The 18,821-nt window shown below is 36.3% G+C and overlaps 1 protein-coding gene across 4 annotated transcripts in view; it reads right to left on the bottom strand.

Annotated features, from left to right (window-relative positions):
• Positions 1 to 18,821, bottom strand: part of NBEA (neurobeachin) — an 873,840-nt gene that overhangs the window by 610,539 nt on the left and 244,480 nt on the right. For all 4 annotated transcript variants that reach the window (XM_079778900.1, XM_079778901.1, XM_079778902.1 and 1 more), the window contains one exon: positions 5,562 to 5,670. In XM_079778900.1, the coding sequence (XP_079635026.1) occupies positions 5,562 to 5,670 (109 nt within the window). The remainder of the gene's footprint in view (positions 1 to 5,561; positions 5,671 to 18,821) is intronic.

Genomic DNA, 18,821 nt, shown 5'->3' with positions numbered 1-18,821 from the left:
GCAAATTGAACATACCTTTGGTACACCCATAAGCCACGCCCACCAGCCACACCCACCAGCCAATCAGGAGCAAATATACACATTAAACCAGCAAAGATGGCGGGTGGGGGGTGGGATCCAAGCCATGATGGTGAACTGGGGCAGATGGTTAGCGCCGGCAGCTGGCTGACCAGGTCCCAGATAGGGGCTTCAAGTCGGCTGACTCGAAGCCCCTATCAGGGATGACGGACCAGGGCAGGCAGCATGGGTTAGCAGTGGAAGCCGCCCGACCAGGTCCACGATCACAGATCAGGGACCAGGGCAGGCGGCGTGGGTTAGCGCCGCCAGCCGCCTGACCAGGTCCCGGATAGGGGCTTGGAGTCTAGCATAACAAAAAGAATATTCAGCAAAAGCAGAAGACAAGGTTTCGTAAGTTCTCCCCCAGGTCACCACTGTTCTCTTATATATTTTAATTATCCTAGACTTTGCCTGATGGGATTTGATTTGAATTATGCCTGATAGAGATTACATGGCATGAATTGTAGGCTCATTCTTTTTGTGGTTGCCTGACTGAGAAAGGCCTTGGAATGAGAGAAGGCACTTTTATTTTCCTTTTTCATTCTATAGAGACTGAGGAATTACAGTTATATGAAGAAGTTAGTGAGAGAATGAAAGTCTCATGCTGTATTTTTCTGTAAGTTTTATCATGTGGACTATCAAAAACTTGGTGGGATCCTTTTCAAGAGGTGTTACAAAAATTATGTTGGAATTAACATTCAAGAGTAAAAGGAGAGAAGTGAGTGGTGAAGCCACATAAACCTTCATATTCTTACTCACTGTGCTTTGGAGATATTAAAGGATAATTTTTTAAAAAGGTAAAATCATGACTCATAATCTGTATAGACAAAAGTCTAAGTGACCGACATTTGTCCATCCGTCCGACCAACCGGTACATATGACACACACTGGAAATTTAAAAATAAACTTTGACTCACACACATGCCATACATATAAAGCTCTCGCTGGCGCTAATTTGAATGTTGCATTTGGTGGGAAAGTTCTTTTTAGAGGGGATTTTTGTGTTGCCATGCTATACGATTGGCCATAGTACAAACGAGTTTAAAGTACTGTAGTGTTTGGGGATGTTTCAGACAGTTGTCTCTTAAAACAAATATGAGATCAGAGGATTCTGCTTATAGTGAATGGTTAGTAAAACTTGGGAGATGGCAAACTTGATAGCAGTTTTCATTTAGGAATAGATATTATTGAAATTCCCCATGAAATGATTTGTAATGGATCTATTATCGAAGCCACCTTTGGAAATAGTATATCAATAGATAATATTAAAAATATATCTAAACGTGCAATTCTATGTCCAAAAAATGAGCACGTTCAAAAATTAAATGAAGAAATTTTGGATATACTTGATGGAGATTTTCACACCTATTTGAGTGATGATTCCATTGACTCAACAGATGATGCTAAAAAGGAAAATTTTCCTATTGAATTTCTTAACAGTATTACTCCTTCTGGAATGCCGTGTCATAAATTAAAATTGAAAGTGGGTGCAATCATCATGCTATTGAGAAATCTTAATAGTAAATGGGGTCTTTGTAATGGTACCAGATTTATTATCAAAAGATTGCGACCTAACATTATCAAAGCTGAAATATTAACAGGATCTGCAGAGGGAGAGATTGTTCTGATTCCAAGAATTGATTTGTCCCCATCTGACACTGGCCACCCATTTAAATTAATTAAAAGATAGTTTCCCGTTATGCCAGCATTTGTGATAACTATTAATAAATCACAAGGACAAACTCTAGACAGAGTAGGAATATTCCTACCTGAACCCGTTTCTGGACATGGTCAGTTATATGTTGCTTTCTCTCTCTCTCTCTTTTTTTTTTTTTAGTATTTTTTAAAATTATTTTATTGATTTTTTTACAGAGAAGAAGGGAGAGGGATAGAGAATTAGAAACATCGATGAGAGAGAAACATCAATCAGCTGCCTCCTGCACACCTCCTACGGGGGATGTGCCCGGAACCAAGGTTCTGGTCAATGCCCTTGACCAGAATCGAACCTGGGACCTTTCAGTCCACAGGGCTACGCTCTATCCACTGAGCCAAACCACTTACGGCTGTTGCTTTCTCTTGAGTTCAAAGAGCATGTTACATTAAAGTTAAAGTTGTAAATACTTTATCTCAAGGGAAATTAGTCAAGCACTCTGAGAGTGTTTTTACTCTTAATGTGGTATACAGGGAGATATTAGAATAAGTTTAATCACTTTATCAGTCATTATTTGCATCAATGTTGTTTTTATATTACGAGTTTGTTATTGTTGTTATATCATTTTGTTACCGTTTAGCTATTAATAAAATTATGTATTATTTTCATATACATTGTACTCATTTCCTTTTATCTCTCACACTTTTATTATAGAGAAAGGGCAAATAGCAATATTAAAATATTTCATCTAATTAATTCCCTTTCAATGTGCACGAATTTCGTGCACCGGGCTACTAGTAATATAATAAATACACTAGAGTCCCAATGCATGGAAATTTGTGCATTCAGGGGGTCCCTCAGCCCAGCCTGCACCCTCTCACAGTCCGGACTTGCTCAGGGGATGTCCACCTGCCGGCTTAGGCCCGCTCCCCAGGGGATCGAGCCCAAGCTGGCAGTCAGAAATTCCTCTGGCAGCCTGGGAGCCCTCAGGGGATGTCCGACTAACGGCTTAGGCCTGCTCCCTGCGCTGCCATGGAGGCAGGAGAAGCTCCCACTACCGTCACTGCACTGGCCAGCCCTGAGCCAGCTTCTGGTTGAGTGGCACTCCCCCTGTGAAAGCGCACTAACCACCAGGGGTCATCTCCAGTGTTGAGCATCTGCCCTCTGGTGGTCAGTGTGCATCATAGCGACCGGTCATTCCCCCATTAGGGTCAATTTGCATATTACCCTTTTATTATATAGGATAGTAAATACAGTTTTATTAGACAGACATGAGAATTTGGTTCATATTGGCCATGGCTGCTTCTAAGCCACTATTGCAGAGATGAGTAGTTCCAACAGACACTATATATCCTGTTACTATTTCAGTGAATGTCTGTGTCCCCCTAAAATTCATATGTTAGAACCCAACCCCCATTGTGATCATATTAGGAGGTGGGCCTTTGGGAGGCGATTAGGATTACATATCCCTCATGTGAAGGGGTTAGGGGTAAGGTTAGTGTTAGGGTTCGTGCTTTTCTAAAAGAGACCCAGAAAGCGAAAGCTCTCTTGCCCTTTATGCATGTGAGGACACAGAGAAAAGACTGTTTGTATTGGACTTCTAACCTCCAGAACTGAGAGACATAAATTTCTGTTGTGTATCAGCATCCCAGTTTATGGTATTCTCTTAAGAGAAGCCCAAATGGACTAATACAACCCCAAAGCCTAAAAATATTTTATATTATCTGTCCCTTTATCAGAAGAGGTTGCTCCCCCCAACAAAGATGAACATTTTATAATAAAAATACTTGTGGTATATTAAGTGGAAAAATCAAGACCCAAAACTATGTGCAGGATGATAGTTCACAAGAGGTGTGTCTGTATGTATGAGTTGAAAAAAAGGTATCGGGGGTGGGCTGGCCCCACCAACCACCTGTGGCCGGTCCCCCCAGCCAGACCCCCACCCCGATCGACCCCCCCCAATCAGGGGTGGGGGTGGCTGGCCAACCTCCTGAGTCACCTCCCAAGGCAGGCCGGCTGGACCCCAACCGTGCATGAATTCGTGCACTGGGCGTCTAGTATTAATTTAAAATTCCAGTACAATTCCATTCAGAATCTTAGCATCTGCCCTCTTCAATGTTTCTCATTTCATATTTTCATTTTTGTGAAAAAAAACTGCAATGATACAATATTGTTTTATACATTATGACCACTGTTTTTCTGAGTTAGGAATATTATTATGAATCTTTAATCTAGTAATATAAGTGTATATTGTATTAGCACAATTACAGTGTACTTGCATAACAACACAATGTTTTGCCATCTCGATCTCCACTAAAATCACCCATACTCCACTGTATTTTAAAAGGGTGAGTTCGGAAATCCACTTTTATTGTTTTCAAAGAGTATATATTCACTGGTGTGTTTTTTAATGTTAGGTTTAGTAATACATGTGTTAATTGAAACACTGTCAAATTATTGCATCACTGTGATCTGCAGAGTAAAACTAAACATGAATAATCTGTAAAGAGTGAATGTGACTATTTTCCATCAAAACTACTTATGGACAGACACTGGCATTTAAATTTCAAATAATTTTTATGTGTAATAAATCATTTTCTTTTTGATTATTGTCAACTATTTAAAAATATAGAAACTGCTGAGCTAGTTGCCACACAAAGATGGGTGTTGGCAGGTTGCTAATCTTTTCACTGGACAAAAGAACTAGAGATACAGAAGATCAGTTGCAGGAAAGCAGAATTAAGGTTAACATAAGAGAACATTCCAAATATTTTTCTAGTATTTAAAAATAAAAACAGCTACTTTGGGAGGTAGCACATGCATTTCATAGAAAAATGTGAACCCAAGCTATATGGCCATCTGTTAGAAATGATGAAAAACAGATTTCTGAATAAAATGATGAGATATAAAGTTTCTTCCAGATATCATTTTACAAATAATTCTTACCTACAATTCAAACCAGTTTTAATTCTAGGTTAAGGTAGGTAATCTATAATAATAAAAGCATAATATGCTAATTAGACCAGACAGCCAAATGACCTTCCAGACGTCATTCCGAACATCCTTCCGGATGAAGTGGCAGTGGTGGGGGCTGAGGCAGAGGCGGTTAGAGGCAATCAGGCAGGCAGGCAAGCAGTTAGGGGCAATCAGAGGTGATTAGGGCCAATCCGGCTGGCAGGCAAGCAGTTAGAGGAGATCAAGCAGGCAGGCAAGTGGTTAGGGGCAATCAGGCAGGCAGGCAGAGTGATTAGGGGCAATCAGGCAGGCAGGCGAGTGGTTAGGAGCCAGCAATCCCGGACTGCGAGAAGGATGTCTGACTGCCAGTTTAGGCCCAATCCCGCAGATCCCTGACATGTTCAGAGCCAAGTCATTTTATATGTTGAAAAGTCCTCAGCAAAGATCCCTGCAGGATCGGCCCTAAACTGGCAGTTGGACATCCTCTGAGGGGTCCCAGATTGCGAGAGGGTGCAGGCCGGGCTGAGAGACCCCCACCCCCTCCTCCCCCCGATGCACAAATTTCGTGCACTGGGCCTCTAGTTTCTACATATTAGGGAAAGGGAGAAAGGAGAGAACTGATACATAATGCATAATGGGTATGTGGTTATGTAAGAAAAACTCTGTGCAAAGCCAATCACCTAATCCATACTCAAAGAAATGTCCTTGGACCAACATAAAAATTGGCAAATAAATGTACATGGATATATTTGGATATAAAATATAAAACTGCCAACTGTTTATTTTCTAAAATGATTACTGTCTTTGTAGGTTAAATGAGCAACAATGGATCCTAATTCCATAGAGAGTATCCACTTCATACATTTAAAAATGACATCACACATTTTAAAATTTTTACCTCATAAAGTGTGTTGTACGTAGTGACAGTCACAGTATTTGTATGCAACATCAGCCTTTCTCCAAGAAGAGTGAAAAGACTATGGGTATGCATAATTTCAACTTTTCTCCTGGAGAAAAAGAGGTGAAAAAACAAACACCACACAATGCTATGAAACACATTGAATTTTCTATCTCATGACTTTGAGATTTAAAAAAAACTACAATCTTTAAGCAGATACACAATCATATAAGTAATAATCTTTATTAACTTCCACCTACAAAATAAAGAATTTATAGCACAGATATTTCCTAAAATTCCAATAATACTACTTAAACATTTCTCAAATAAAATATCTGTGCAAACTAAAATGTGAAATATAAAAATTATAAAATATTATATAAATGTTAACAGCTATAATTTTCAAATTTCTAATAACTATTTAGGAGTTCTTTTTATTAGGTTTAGATTTTTGGATTCCCCTAACACAGAGACCACAGAATTTTTAAATCCTTTCTATTCAAATGGAAGTATATAAGATAGTGTATGACAAACTTTAATATCAAGAACTTAAAATTATAGTTAAAAGTGAATATTCTAGCTTAAAGTGGGGATTACAAAGCCAAAAAAAATTGACAGAAGTGAAGCAGATTCATTATTGCTTGTACTCGTAGTCTGCCATTAGATTAAAAAACCAAATAAATAAATAAACAAACAAACAAACCCTTTCTATATAGTTACTTACTGTTGGCTCATTCAATTGCCCCTCTTCCCCAATCCATAATGAGGATAGAAGGCTCTATTGAAGGCCTCCTAGAACACTTAACTCTAGCTCAGGGAATTATTACAAGCTTCTCATTCACTTCACTTTCTTAAAATCCAAGCTCTGGGTCTTCTTGGTTCCCAACCCAATATATTTCACTTCTTACCTTGATTTTCCATGGTTTCCTGTTTGGATTTGGCAACTATGACATAAAATGACTAGGTAATCGCCAAATTCTTGTTGCTTTCTTCCTGAGTCTGAGACCACAGCTATACTACAGCTAGGTGTGACCATTTAACTGAAGACTGCGAACAGGAAAGTTCACATACTCTGATTTCCTTCTTCACAAACCAAACAAGCTATTTTTTTTTTTTTTTGGATGGTCATAGAAATAACTCTTGTAACAAATTCAGAGAATAAGTTGGAACAGGAATAAGAAAAAAGAAACCTACAATTCTATTAACTCAGAGATAGTTTTAATTATCAGTTTATGTTATTCCAGATTACTATGAAGATGACACAAATATAATGATATACATGCAATGAAAATAACTCTGTATAAGGTAAATTGTTACTTGTGTCCTATAAATCAATATATTAAATTTTGCCCTAGCCGATTTGGCCCAGTGGATAGAGTGTTGGCCCGTGGACTGAATGATCACCGGTTCAATTTTGGTCAAGGGCCCTTACCTCAATTGCAGGCTCAGCCCAGGTCAGGGCACATGGGGGAGGCAACCAATCGATGTGTCTTTCTCACATAGCTGTTGCTCTATCTCGGTCTCTCCCCCTCCCTTTCACTCTCTCTAAAAATCAAGGGAAATATATTCTCTGGTGAGGATTAACAACAACAACAAAAAAACATTTTTTACTGTCATTAAATATAATTGATAATAAGAAAGTAGCATAATAATCTAGTCACTACTGCTGGCCATTTGCTATTTATAAAAATTTCTACCCAAAACTTGGTGCCTTTATTTATATTTTTGGGCATATTCATTATTATTTCCTTAGGACAAATTCCTGTAACTGAAATAATTTAGTAAAAGCTATTACATTTAATTTTATTTTTTGAGACCTTGCAGTTTAAAACCTCTCGAAATATGTACATTCAAACTTCCACCATCAAAGTATAAATGCATTTTATAAGCAGTTTCAACAATTATTAATCTTATAATAATCATGAAAGCAGCCAATGTGATATGCAAAAATAGAATTTTAATTGATAAGAAGTGCTAACAAATGCTCACAAGTCTTCTCACCATTTACATTATTTCTAAGAACTGCCCGATGCCATCCTCTGACCATTTTTTTAATCTCTGTAATCACCTTTTTCTTACTGAGTATAAGAATTCTCAATATAAAGGACATTACTTCACAAATAATTGACAAATATTTTCCACATTTTGAATTTCAAGCGTTGTTGTTGTCTTCTTGGCAATGAGGTGGTTTAAGAAATATTTAAGAAATTTATATGAAACTAAATTTTAAAAATTGTGAAAATGAGGTGACTTTCTCCACCCCAAAAATATACAATTTATTTTTTTAAATATCTATTAAGTTTTAAAAAAATTATGAATAAAAGTAAAATGTTAATATATTTTGACTAAACATTTCAGTTTTGGAAATTATTAATTTCCCATTAAATTAAAAACAATTAGCTCTCCTACACTTCATGTCACCCCCCATTTTTCGTGACCTACATTACTATTTTAACATCATCAAGGTTTAAAATACTTAGATTATGTTCATGTCAACATCGTTATATATTAGTTGTTAGATCTTGGCCTATTTTAAATTGAGTTCCTTGGTTTTGTCTTCATCATTTCTGATTTCATTTACTTTTATTTTAAATTCTTTATTTTTTAAAGTATTACATATGTCCCCCTTTTCCCCCATTGACCTCTCCCCAGGCAACCCTACCCCCAAGCACATGCCCTCAGCCCCCCAGTGTCTGTGTCCATTGAATATGCTTCTATGCATGCATACAAGTCCTTTGGTTGATGTCTTAACCACTCCCTCACCCCCAGCGTTACCTCTGAAGTTTGATGGTCTGTTCCATGCTTCTGTGTCTCTGGATCTATTTTTGTTCATCAGTTTATATTGTTCATTATAATCCACAAATGAGTGAGATCATATGATATTTATCTTTTTCTGACTGGCTTATTTCACTTAGCATAATGCTCTCCATGTCCATCCATGCTTTTGCGAATGGTAAGAGTTCTTTTTTTTTTTTTTTTACAGCAGTGTAGTATTCCATTGTGTAGATGTACCACAGCTTTTAATCCACTCAACTGCTGGGTCAATTTCTGGGGTCTGCTCTGTTCCATTGGTCTATATATCTGTTCTTATACCAGTACCAGGCAGTTATGAGAACAGTGGCTTTATAGTATAGCTTGATATCTGGTATTGTGATCCCTCCAACTTTGTTCTTCTTTCTCAAGATAGTTGCAGTTATTCAGTCTTTTTGATTCCATATGAATTTTTGAAGTTTGTTCTAGGTCTGTGAAATATGCTGTTGGTATTTTAATGGGGATTGCATTAATTCTATAGATTGCTTTGGGTAGTATGGACATTTTAATGATGTTGATTCTACCAATCCATGAACATGAAATATTCTTCTATTTTTTAATATTTTCTTCTATCTCTTTTTTTAAATTTTCTTTACTAAGGTATTACATATGTGTCCTTATTCCACCATTCCCCCCCACCCCCGGCCCCACTCATTCCCTCACCCCCCTGGTGTCTGTGTCCTTTGGTTATGCTTACATGCATGCATACAAGTCCTTTGGTTGATCTCTCCCCCTCTCTCCCACCCTACCCTACTGTCCCTCTGAGGTTTGATGGTCTGATCGATGCTTCTCTGTCTCTGGATCTGTTTTTGTTCATCAGTTTATGTTGTTCATTACATTTCACAAATGTGATATTTATCTTTCTCCAACAGACTTATTTCACTTAGCATAATGCTTTCCAATGTCCTGTAGTTTTTCAAGCACAGGTCTTTTACTTCCTTACTTAAGATTATTCCTATGAACCTCTAGCCGGACTCAGCAAGAAGCAAATCGAGAGGACCCGTATAAACAAAATCAGAAATGAAAGAGGCAAAATAACAACAGACTCCATAGAAATATGAAGAATCGTAAAAAAATACTATGAGCAACTCTATTCTTACAAACTGGTCAACCTAGAAGAAATGGACATATTCCTAGAAAAATACAACCTTCCAAAACTCAATCAGGAAGAATAAAAAATCTGAGTAGGCCGATAACTATGGAGGAAATTGAAGCAGTCATCAAAAAACTTACAGCAAACAAAAGCCATGGGCCCGATGGCTTCACAGGGGCATTTTAACAAACATTCAAAGAAGTACTAAAATATATCCTCCTCAGACTATTCCAAAAAATTCAAGAGAAAGGAACACTTCCAAGCTCTTTCTATGAAGTCAGCATTACCATAATCCCAAAATCAGATAAAGACACTACAAAGAAAGAGAATTACTGGCCATTATCTCTGATGAACATAGATGGTAAAATCCTGAACAAAATTCTAGCAAATCGGATCCAGCATTACATTAGAAAGATCATACACCATGACCAAGTGGGATTTATTCCAGGGATGCAAGGATAGTACAACATCCACAAATCAGTAAGTGTGATAAATCACATAGACAAACTGAGAGACGAAAATCACGTAATCATATCCATCGATGCAGAAAAAGCATTTGACTAAATCCAACACCCTTTCTTCATAAAAACTCTCAACAATGTGGGAACAGAGGGATCATACCTGAACATAATAAAAACCTTATATGACAAACCTACAGCCAACATCATACTCAATGGGCAAAAACTAAAACCATTTCCCATAAGAATATGAACAAGACAAGGATGCCCACTTTCACCACTCCTGTTTGACATAGTACTGGAAGTGCTAACCATAGCGATCAGACAAGAAGAGGAAATAAAAGGCATCCAAATTGGAAAAGAAGAAGTAAAACTGTCCTTATTTGCAAATGACATGATACTCTACATAGAAAACCCCAAAGACTCCATAAAAAAACTATTAGAACTAATAAATGTATTCGGCAAAGTAGCAGGATACAAAATTAACACCCAGAAATCTATGGCTTTTTTATACAATAATGAACTCACAGACAGAGAAACAAACAAACAAAAGCTCATTTATCATTGTTTTCATTCTTTTGATACATCTCTCAAATGAATAGATGTCATTCAAGAAGAAACCAAGAAGTCTGTCTTCTGAATTTTGACAGAAGCGTGTAACATTCTTGGGTCACATGTTCTCTTAGAACTTGTAAAAATTGAATTGTTCCTTTGGCATTGAATTTAACTATAGAGAAGTCTAAGGCCTGTCAATGTTTAAGCTGATGAAGGTGCCTTCCTTTCTTTTCTAGATCAGCGGTCATCAACTGGTGGTCCATAGACCACTGGTGGTCCATGAGGTCCAAAAGGTTGACAAAAGCTGGTCTAGATTACAATTGGTATTCTTTTATTATCTCTAAACTTCAATATACATACTGTGTTCAGTACTGATCATTCTATGTCACATTTTCCTAGATCATGTGCTTTTCCTATACATAAGTGAGTTCTTTCTTTATTTCATGGGAGTACTTTCTGTATCATTTGTCTGGTTCTCCTCTCCAGAGACTCCAGTCATCTTTAGATACACTGTCCTCTGAATCTCATTGGCATAATCAGCATGTTTTATTAACTCTTTAGGTTCCTGTTCATCTCATTTTGTTGTTAGCTTACCTTTGAGAGCTTACTGCATTTATATTCTTGAAATTTATTTTATAAGTCAAAAGATTATTACCTCTTTTTCTTATTATATGTGTTTTCTGGACTAAATTCTTCAGTCCTTTTTCTCTCTCGTATTTGTAATGATTTCTCTACATTTTTTCATCTTCTTTATGCTTATCCTATATAATGAAAGGCTAATATGCAAATCGACCGAACGATGGAACGACCGGTCACTATGACACGCAGTGACCATCAGTGGGCAGACACTCAACACAGGAGCTGCCCCCTGGTGGTCAGTGCGCTCCCACAGGGGGAGCACTTGCTCAGCCAGAAGCCAGGCTCACAGCTGGAGAGCGCAGCGGCGGTGGCGGTGGAGGGAGTCTCTTCCACCTCCGCGGCAGCACGCTAAGGATGTCTAACTGCCGGCTTAGGCCTGACATCCCCCTACGGCTCTTGGACTGTGAGAGAGTGCAGGCTGGGCTGAGGGACCCCCACACACACACACACTGCAAGTTGGCGAATTTCATACACTGGACCTCTAGTATATTTTATGATATAGTATCTATTCTTAATTCTTATATAATTCACGTACCTCTCATCTTCTCTCTTTACCCATGTTGAAATTTGTTTGCTTTGTCTTCTGAGGTATTTTTCAGGGTTAATTATTTCCTGTTCTATTTTATTCTGAGTTCTGAAGATTTTATTGGATAGAAAGAGAACAGCTGAGACTGTGTACAGATTTTATTAGGGCATTAGTACCATTCTTTATTCTGAGACAATTTTAAAAAATATTCTCCACTACAATTCAGTCTACTTAAGGGGCTATACCTCATTCTGACAAAGAAATTATCTTAGGCTTTGGATTGATCCCCATATTTGATATAGAAAATCTTGGAATTTCAACTTTCATCACAGAATGTCAGCCATAGTTGTTCCTTCTCCATGCCTCTCCCAGCAAATATTTCCATCCACCCAAATTTAGAAGCAAAATAAAATAGGGATGCTTAATAAGTTCCTATCACTCCATTTTAGGAGAAATCTAGGAATTCTACTGATTATGGAGGCATGGGAATAGGGTAAGGATACACATGAAGTCATATATGAAAAATCTTCTGGTTTTTCTTTAGCTGGGCATTGCTTTAAGTGATGCAGTCTACAATTCCAAATGTTTATATTCTCTGTTGTTTGTTTGTTTTGGGGGGAATACCAGGACATGTGGGGTGAAGAGAGAGGAGACATAGTTTGGGGTATGACTCTTCTGTACTTCCTATGTCCAATTCAGAAACGAAACAATTTCCCATTGTAAATTATTGGTTAAATCTCATCTTAATCATGTTCCTAGTATCTAAGCATACATGTATTAATTAGTATATGTTCCTGGGCTTGCTATTCACCTCTGTTTTATCATTTGCCTTGGTATTAAGTTTATTAGACTTATCACAACAGAATGTGATCATTCCATGTCACATTTTCCTAGATCATGTGCTTTTCCTAAATACATTTTTAAATCTTTCACTGACATTTTTACTCATTTGTTCATCTGAGTTAACTTTATAGAAGTTTTGAAAAACTATAATAAAACAAAATTTTTCCTAAAACTGAGTCATGTAAACAAGTTAATTCATTATAATCCTGTCTTAAAATAACTGAGTCTTCCCATTAAAGTACATGATATAGTTCTTCATTTACTATAGTTATTAAATCTTCTTCATGGTTTTTAGGAAAAATTTTATTTATTTTTCAATTTATTTTCTAATAAACTGAAAATAACAGCATTTTAGGCTACTGTTTGATATATTATTATTCTTTAGTAAAAATCACTACTTATTCAACTATTAGACTCTATTATGCTTTTTAATCTTCAATATATTAGGACAATTGGAAGATTGAAGTTTTAACCTACATTTCCACAACCTTTTACTTTGAGGCTAAAATTGAAAAAGCTGTATGAATTCAACAATATCTATCAATGATTACAGGTAAATATCTATCAGTAATTAGAAGGAAACTGTACCAAAACACAACTATAAATTAAGGAACGACAGGATAGGACTTGAAATATCAGTATTGACTACTAGTGAAGCAAAACAAAGTATGTACATTTACCTTTTTTATTAATAATTTGGTATTACTCTTTCCACCATTTATTTGAGGAAAATTGCATGTATATGTATGGAGAAGCCATAAAATAACCATTTAAAACATTTGGAACAAAATGATTTTATTACTAGGAGCTAAAAGATGACCTTTTCTATGTTGCCAAAAAGGAACATATTTTCTTATAATTTTATAATGCCCTATAATTTTAAAATTTCTTCATGCTACATTACTCCATTTTATTTTTTTAAAATCTTTATTGTTGAAAGTATTACATGTCCCCTGTTTTTCCACATTAACCTCTTCCAGCCCCACTGCCGTCCCTCACCCAAGGCCTTCACCACCCTATCGTTTGTGTCCATGAGTTATGCATATATGCATACAAGTTCATTAGTTGATCTCTTCCTACCCACCCAATCTCCCTTGCCTTCTTTCTGAGGTTTGACAGTCTGTTTGATGCTTCTATGTTTCTGGATCTATTTTTGTTCATCAGTTTGTTTATTAAATTCCACATATGAGTGAGATCATGTGATACTTATCTTTCTCTGACTGGCTTATTTTGATTAGCATAACGTTCTCCATGTTTATCCATGCTGTACCAAATGATAAGAGTTGTTTCTTTTTTATAGCAGTGGAGTATTCTATTGTGTAAATGTACCACAATCTTTTAATCAATTCATCTGATGATGGACACTTAGGCTGTTTTCAAATCTTAGCTATTGTAAATTGCACTGCTATAATATAGGGGTGCATATATTCTTCCTGATTCGTGTTTCTGATTTCTTGGGATATATTTCTAGGAGTGAGATGACTGGGTCAAATGGAAGTTTCATTTTTAATCTTCTGAGGAAACTCCATACTGTTTTCCACAGAGGCTGCACTAGTCTGCATTTCCACAAACAGTATACTAGTGTTCCCTTTTATCCACAACCTCGCCAACACTTGTCATTTGTTGATGATAGCCATTCTAACAGGTGTGAGCTGGCACCTCATTGTAGTTTTGATTTGCATCACTCAAATCATTAGTACTGAGCATTTTTTCATATGCCTCTTGGTCTTCTGTATTTCTACTTTGCATAAGTGTCTATTTAGGTCCCTTGCCCATTTTTTAATTGGATGTTTGTCTTCTTTTGTTAAGTTTCATAAGTACCCTATTAAATTTGGAGATTAACCCATTATTGCATATCATTGGCAAATATGTTCTCCCATGCAGTGGGCTCTCTTGTTACTTTGTCTCTGGTTTATTTTGCTATACAGAAATTTTTTATTTTGATGCAGTACCATTTGTTACTTTCTCCTTAGTTTCCATTGTCCTAGGAAATGTATCGGTAAACATATTGCTATGAGAGATATCTGAGATTTTGCTGCCTATAGTTTTTTCTAAGATTTATTTTTGGTTTCCTGTCTAAATTGGAGAACATTTTATCTGAATTAAGTATGGAAAATTTTTATCCATTCTATTGGTTACTTAAAAAAAATTACAGTAGCCCTGACCAGTGTGGCTCAGTTGGTTGAGTGTCATCCCAAGCAATTTTGGGTCAGGGCACACGCCCAGGTTGCAGGTTAGATACCCATTAAATATATTCTCAAAAATGTAAAATTGAATATACATCTACTAAGTTCTATGAATACATACTCAACTTATCTATACCATTGTTCCAATTTCTATTCAATTGGTCCAATTCTGAAAAAATTATACTGTCTATACTGTTACCATACTTTATTCAATATTTTAAAAGTTTAAATAAATGGTATCATTACTGCATATCCTGTTGCTACTTGTATTATTGCTTTATATTAGGTTTGCAAAAGTTAACTTTTGGTAATTAATTTCCAAAACTGAATATATCCAATTGTATGAGGATACCTAATTGATTTGTTAGCCTATTGGTATTCTTTTGTTATTTCCAATTTTCACTATTGCCAACAATGCTGCATTGAACTTTTATGTATACATATGAGAGTTTCTCTATATTAAAGAGATAATTACTAAGTCTTAGAGTATGCACATTTTCACCTACTTGACAATTATTAAAGTGTTCTCCAATGTGATTATGTGAATTATACAATTATACCAGTGATTTGAAAGGTGTTCTTATGCACATCCTTACCAACATTTGATATTGTCAAGATTTTAAAGTTTTCCATCCTAATAGGCATTAAATGAAACTTTTTTTATCTGCAAATTTAATTAAATTTATGGGGTGACATTGGTTAATAAGATTATGTAGGGTTCAAGTGTACATTTCTATGAAACATGACCTGTATACTGTATTGTGTGCCCACCACACAAAGTCAAGTCATCTTCCAGCATCCTATATTTGCCCCCTTTTACCTTTTACTATCTATATCCCCTTTCCCTCTTGTAACTACCATACTATTGTCTGTGCCTATTAGTTTTTGTTTGTGTGTTTTTCCTGCTTGTTCATTTGTTACTTAAAGTTTTATATCCTATATGAGTGAAAGACCTATATACTGAACACTACAAGCATTATTAAGAGATTGAAAAATACACAACGAAATGGAAAGATGTTCTGAATTCATAGACTAGAAGAATCAATTAGTTAAAATGTCCATATGACCCAAATTAATATACAAATTTAATGCAATACCTCTCAAAACCCCAGTAACATGTTTTATAGAAAGAGAACAAAAAAATCATCAGATTTATAAGGAAACACAAAAGACCCCAAATATAAAAAGCAATTCTGAGAAAAAGAACCAAGCCGGAGGTATCATGCTACCTAACTTCAAATTATTCTACAGAGCAATCATAATAACAATAGAATGGTATTGGCAGAAAAACAGTAACATAGACTAATGGAAAAGAATTGAGTTCAGAAATAAACATATACATGGGTAAATAATTTTGACAAAGGAGCAAAAAATGTACAATGGAGAAAAGTAAGGCCCTGCAATGAACATTGCTGTGAAAATACTTGTACTTTCTTGATTGCAATTGAAACTGCGTATCTTTCCATATATTTGCTGCTATTTTTGGTTCCCCCTACTGGGAATTGACTGTTTATATTATTTATGCTCCTAATGTATTTTTCTTTTTATTTGATCCCATAATCTTTGATATATTCAAGATACAAATCCATTGTATTCTAGATAAACCATAAATATCTTCTTTTACTCTGTAGCTTATCTTTTCACTTTTTTACATATTTAATTTTTTTTTAATTTTCTTTCCCCAAATGAAAGAAAAGGCAGAATCACCAAGAAAGGAATTAAATGAAACAGAGGCATGCAATATGTCAGAAAAAGAATTCAGAGAAATGGTCATACAGATCATATATACAGGATGGATGAGAAAATCAACAAGCTATGCAAGAATCAAGAGGAAATCAATAGTGATATAGCTACAATCAAAAACATGATAAAAGGTTTCAACAGTAGACTAGGAGAAGTGGAGGACCAAATTAGTGAGTTAGAAAATAAGGTACAGAAAGAAGCCCAATCTGAACAGCATTGGAGAAAAAAAATTAAAATAGGAAAGCCTAAAGGAGTTTTGGGACAACATGTAATGAAGTAACATACATATAATAGGGGTGCCAGAAGGACAAGAAGAGCAGCAAGAATTAGAGAACCCATTTGAAGAAATGATGACAGAAAACTTCCCTGATATGGAGAAGAAAAAAGTCACACAGGAAAGGTGAGTCCCAAATAAGATGAACCCCAAAAGACCCACACCAAGACACAGTGTAATTACAATGGTAAACATTAAGGACAAAAAGAGAATCTTAAAGGCTGCAAGAGAGAGAGACAGAGAGTTACTTACAAAAGATCTCCCAACAGATTATTAAATGAATTCTCAACAGAAACACATCAGGCCAGAAGGGAATAGAATGAAGTATACAAACTGATGCAAAGCAAGGGACTGCATCCAAGAATACTCTATCCAGCAAGGCTATCAATCAAAATTGCAAAATTGAAGGTGAAATCAGGAGCTTCACAGACAAAAAAAAAAAGGGGGGGGGGGGGGCTAAGGGAGTTTATCACTATCAGGCAGGCAATGCAATAATTCCTAAAGGGACTGTTGTAAAAAGAAGAAATAGAAAGGGAAGAAGGAACACAGGCATAAGGAATATAAATGGCTACAAACAAGTACCTATCAATAATAACATTAAACATAAATGGATTAAATGCTCCAATCAGAAGACATTGAGTGACTGAATGGATAAGAAAACATGACCCATATATTTGGTGTCCACAAGAGACCCACCACAGAACAAGGGATGCACAAACTGAAAGTGAAAGGATGGAAAAATATCTTTAAGGCAAATGGAAATGAAAAAAAAAAAAAGCTGGGGTTATATCTAACAAAATAGACCTCAAAGTGAAGGCCATAACCAAAGACAAGAAAGGCCACTTCATAATACTACAAGGGATCAATACAACAAGAGGATATAACACTGATAAACATATATGCACCCAATGCAGGAGCACTCAAATACATAAAAAAACTTCTGGAAGGTATCAAGGGAGAGAGAGACAACAATATGATCATTTTGGGGACTTTAATACCCCACTGACAACACTAGATAATTCCTCTAGACAAAAAAAATCAGCAAAGAAACAGCAATCCTAAACGACTCACTAGATCAGATGGACTTAATCGACATCTTCAGCACATTCCAACACAAAGCTACAAAATATACATTCTTCTCAAGTACACATGGGTCATTTTCAAAGATACACCACATATTTGGACACAGGCAAAGTCTCTCCATCAGAAAAGTGTGGTACATCTACACAATGAAATACTATGCTGCTGTAAAAAGAAGGAATGCTCATCATTTGCAACAGCATGGATGGAACTGGAGAACATTATGCTAACCAAAATAAGCCAGTCAGAAAAAGATAAATATCACATGATCTCACTCATTTGTGGAATATAAAGAACATCATAAAATGATGAACAAAAATAGATACAGAGACGAATAATCATTGGTCAGTCAAACTTCAGCGGGAAGGCAGGGGAGGGTTGGGGGGGTGGGGTAAGAGATCAAGCAAAGGACTTGTGTGCATTCATATAAGCATAACCAATAAACACAGACACTAGGGAGGCGAGGGCATGTGCCAGGGGGTGGGGGAAGGCCAGGGGAGGTCAATGGAGAAAAAAATGGAAACATATGTACTACTATTTGTAATACTTTAAACAATAAAAAAAATAATAAAACATTTTAATTTTAGTGGTCAAATTTCTCAACTTTTTCCAGGATGATTTGACTACTTATTGTTTCAGAAACATTTCCTTAATCCAAGGTGATGACACTATAATCCTACATTTTCTAAAAGTTTTTAATTTTGCTTTCAAAATTTTATTACCTTTATTGAGGTATAATATGTATAACATAAATTCACATATTTTGCATATTTACTAGAGTCCCAGTGCATGGATTCGTGCATTGGTGGGGTCCCTTGGCCTGGCCTGCACCCTCTCGCAATTTGGGAACCCTCGGGGGATGTCGGACTGCCAGTTTTGGCCCGATCCCCACAAGCCAGGCCGAGGGACACCAATGGTGCACGAATCCGTGCACCAGGCTTCTACTAAGCATATAGGATCTTTGGTTAATCTCTTCCTGCCCTCCTCCCGCCCCTCCTTCCATGAGGTTCATCAGTCTGTTCCATTTTTCCATGGCTGTGCGTGAAACATCT

Source organism: Cnephaeus nilssonii, assembly GCF_951640355.1.
Source record: "Cnephaeus nilssonii genome assembly, chromosome: 8".
Taxonomy (NCBI): Eukaryota; Metazoa; Chordata; class Mammalia; order Chiroptera; family Vespertilionidae; genus Cnephaeus; species Cnephaeus nilssonii.
The sequence above is the reverse complement of the archived record's forward strand: the minus strand, read 5'-3'. Positions and strand labels throughout refer to the sequence as shown.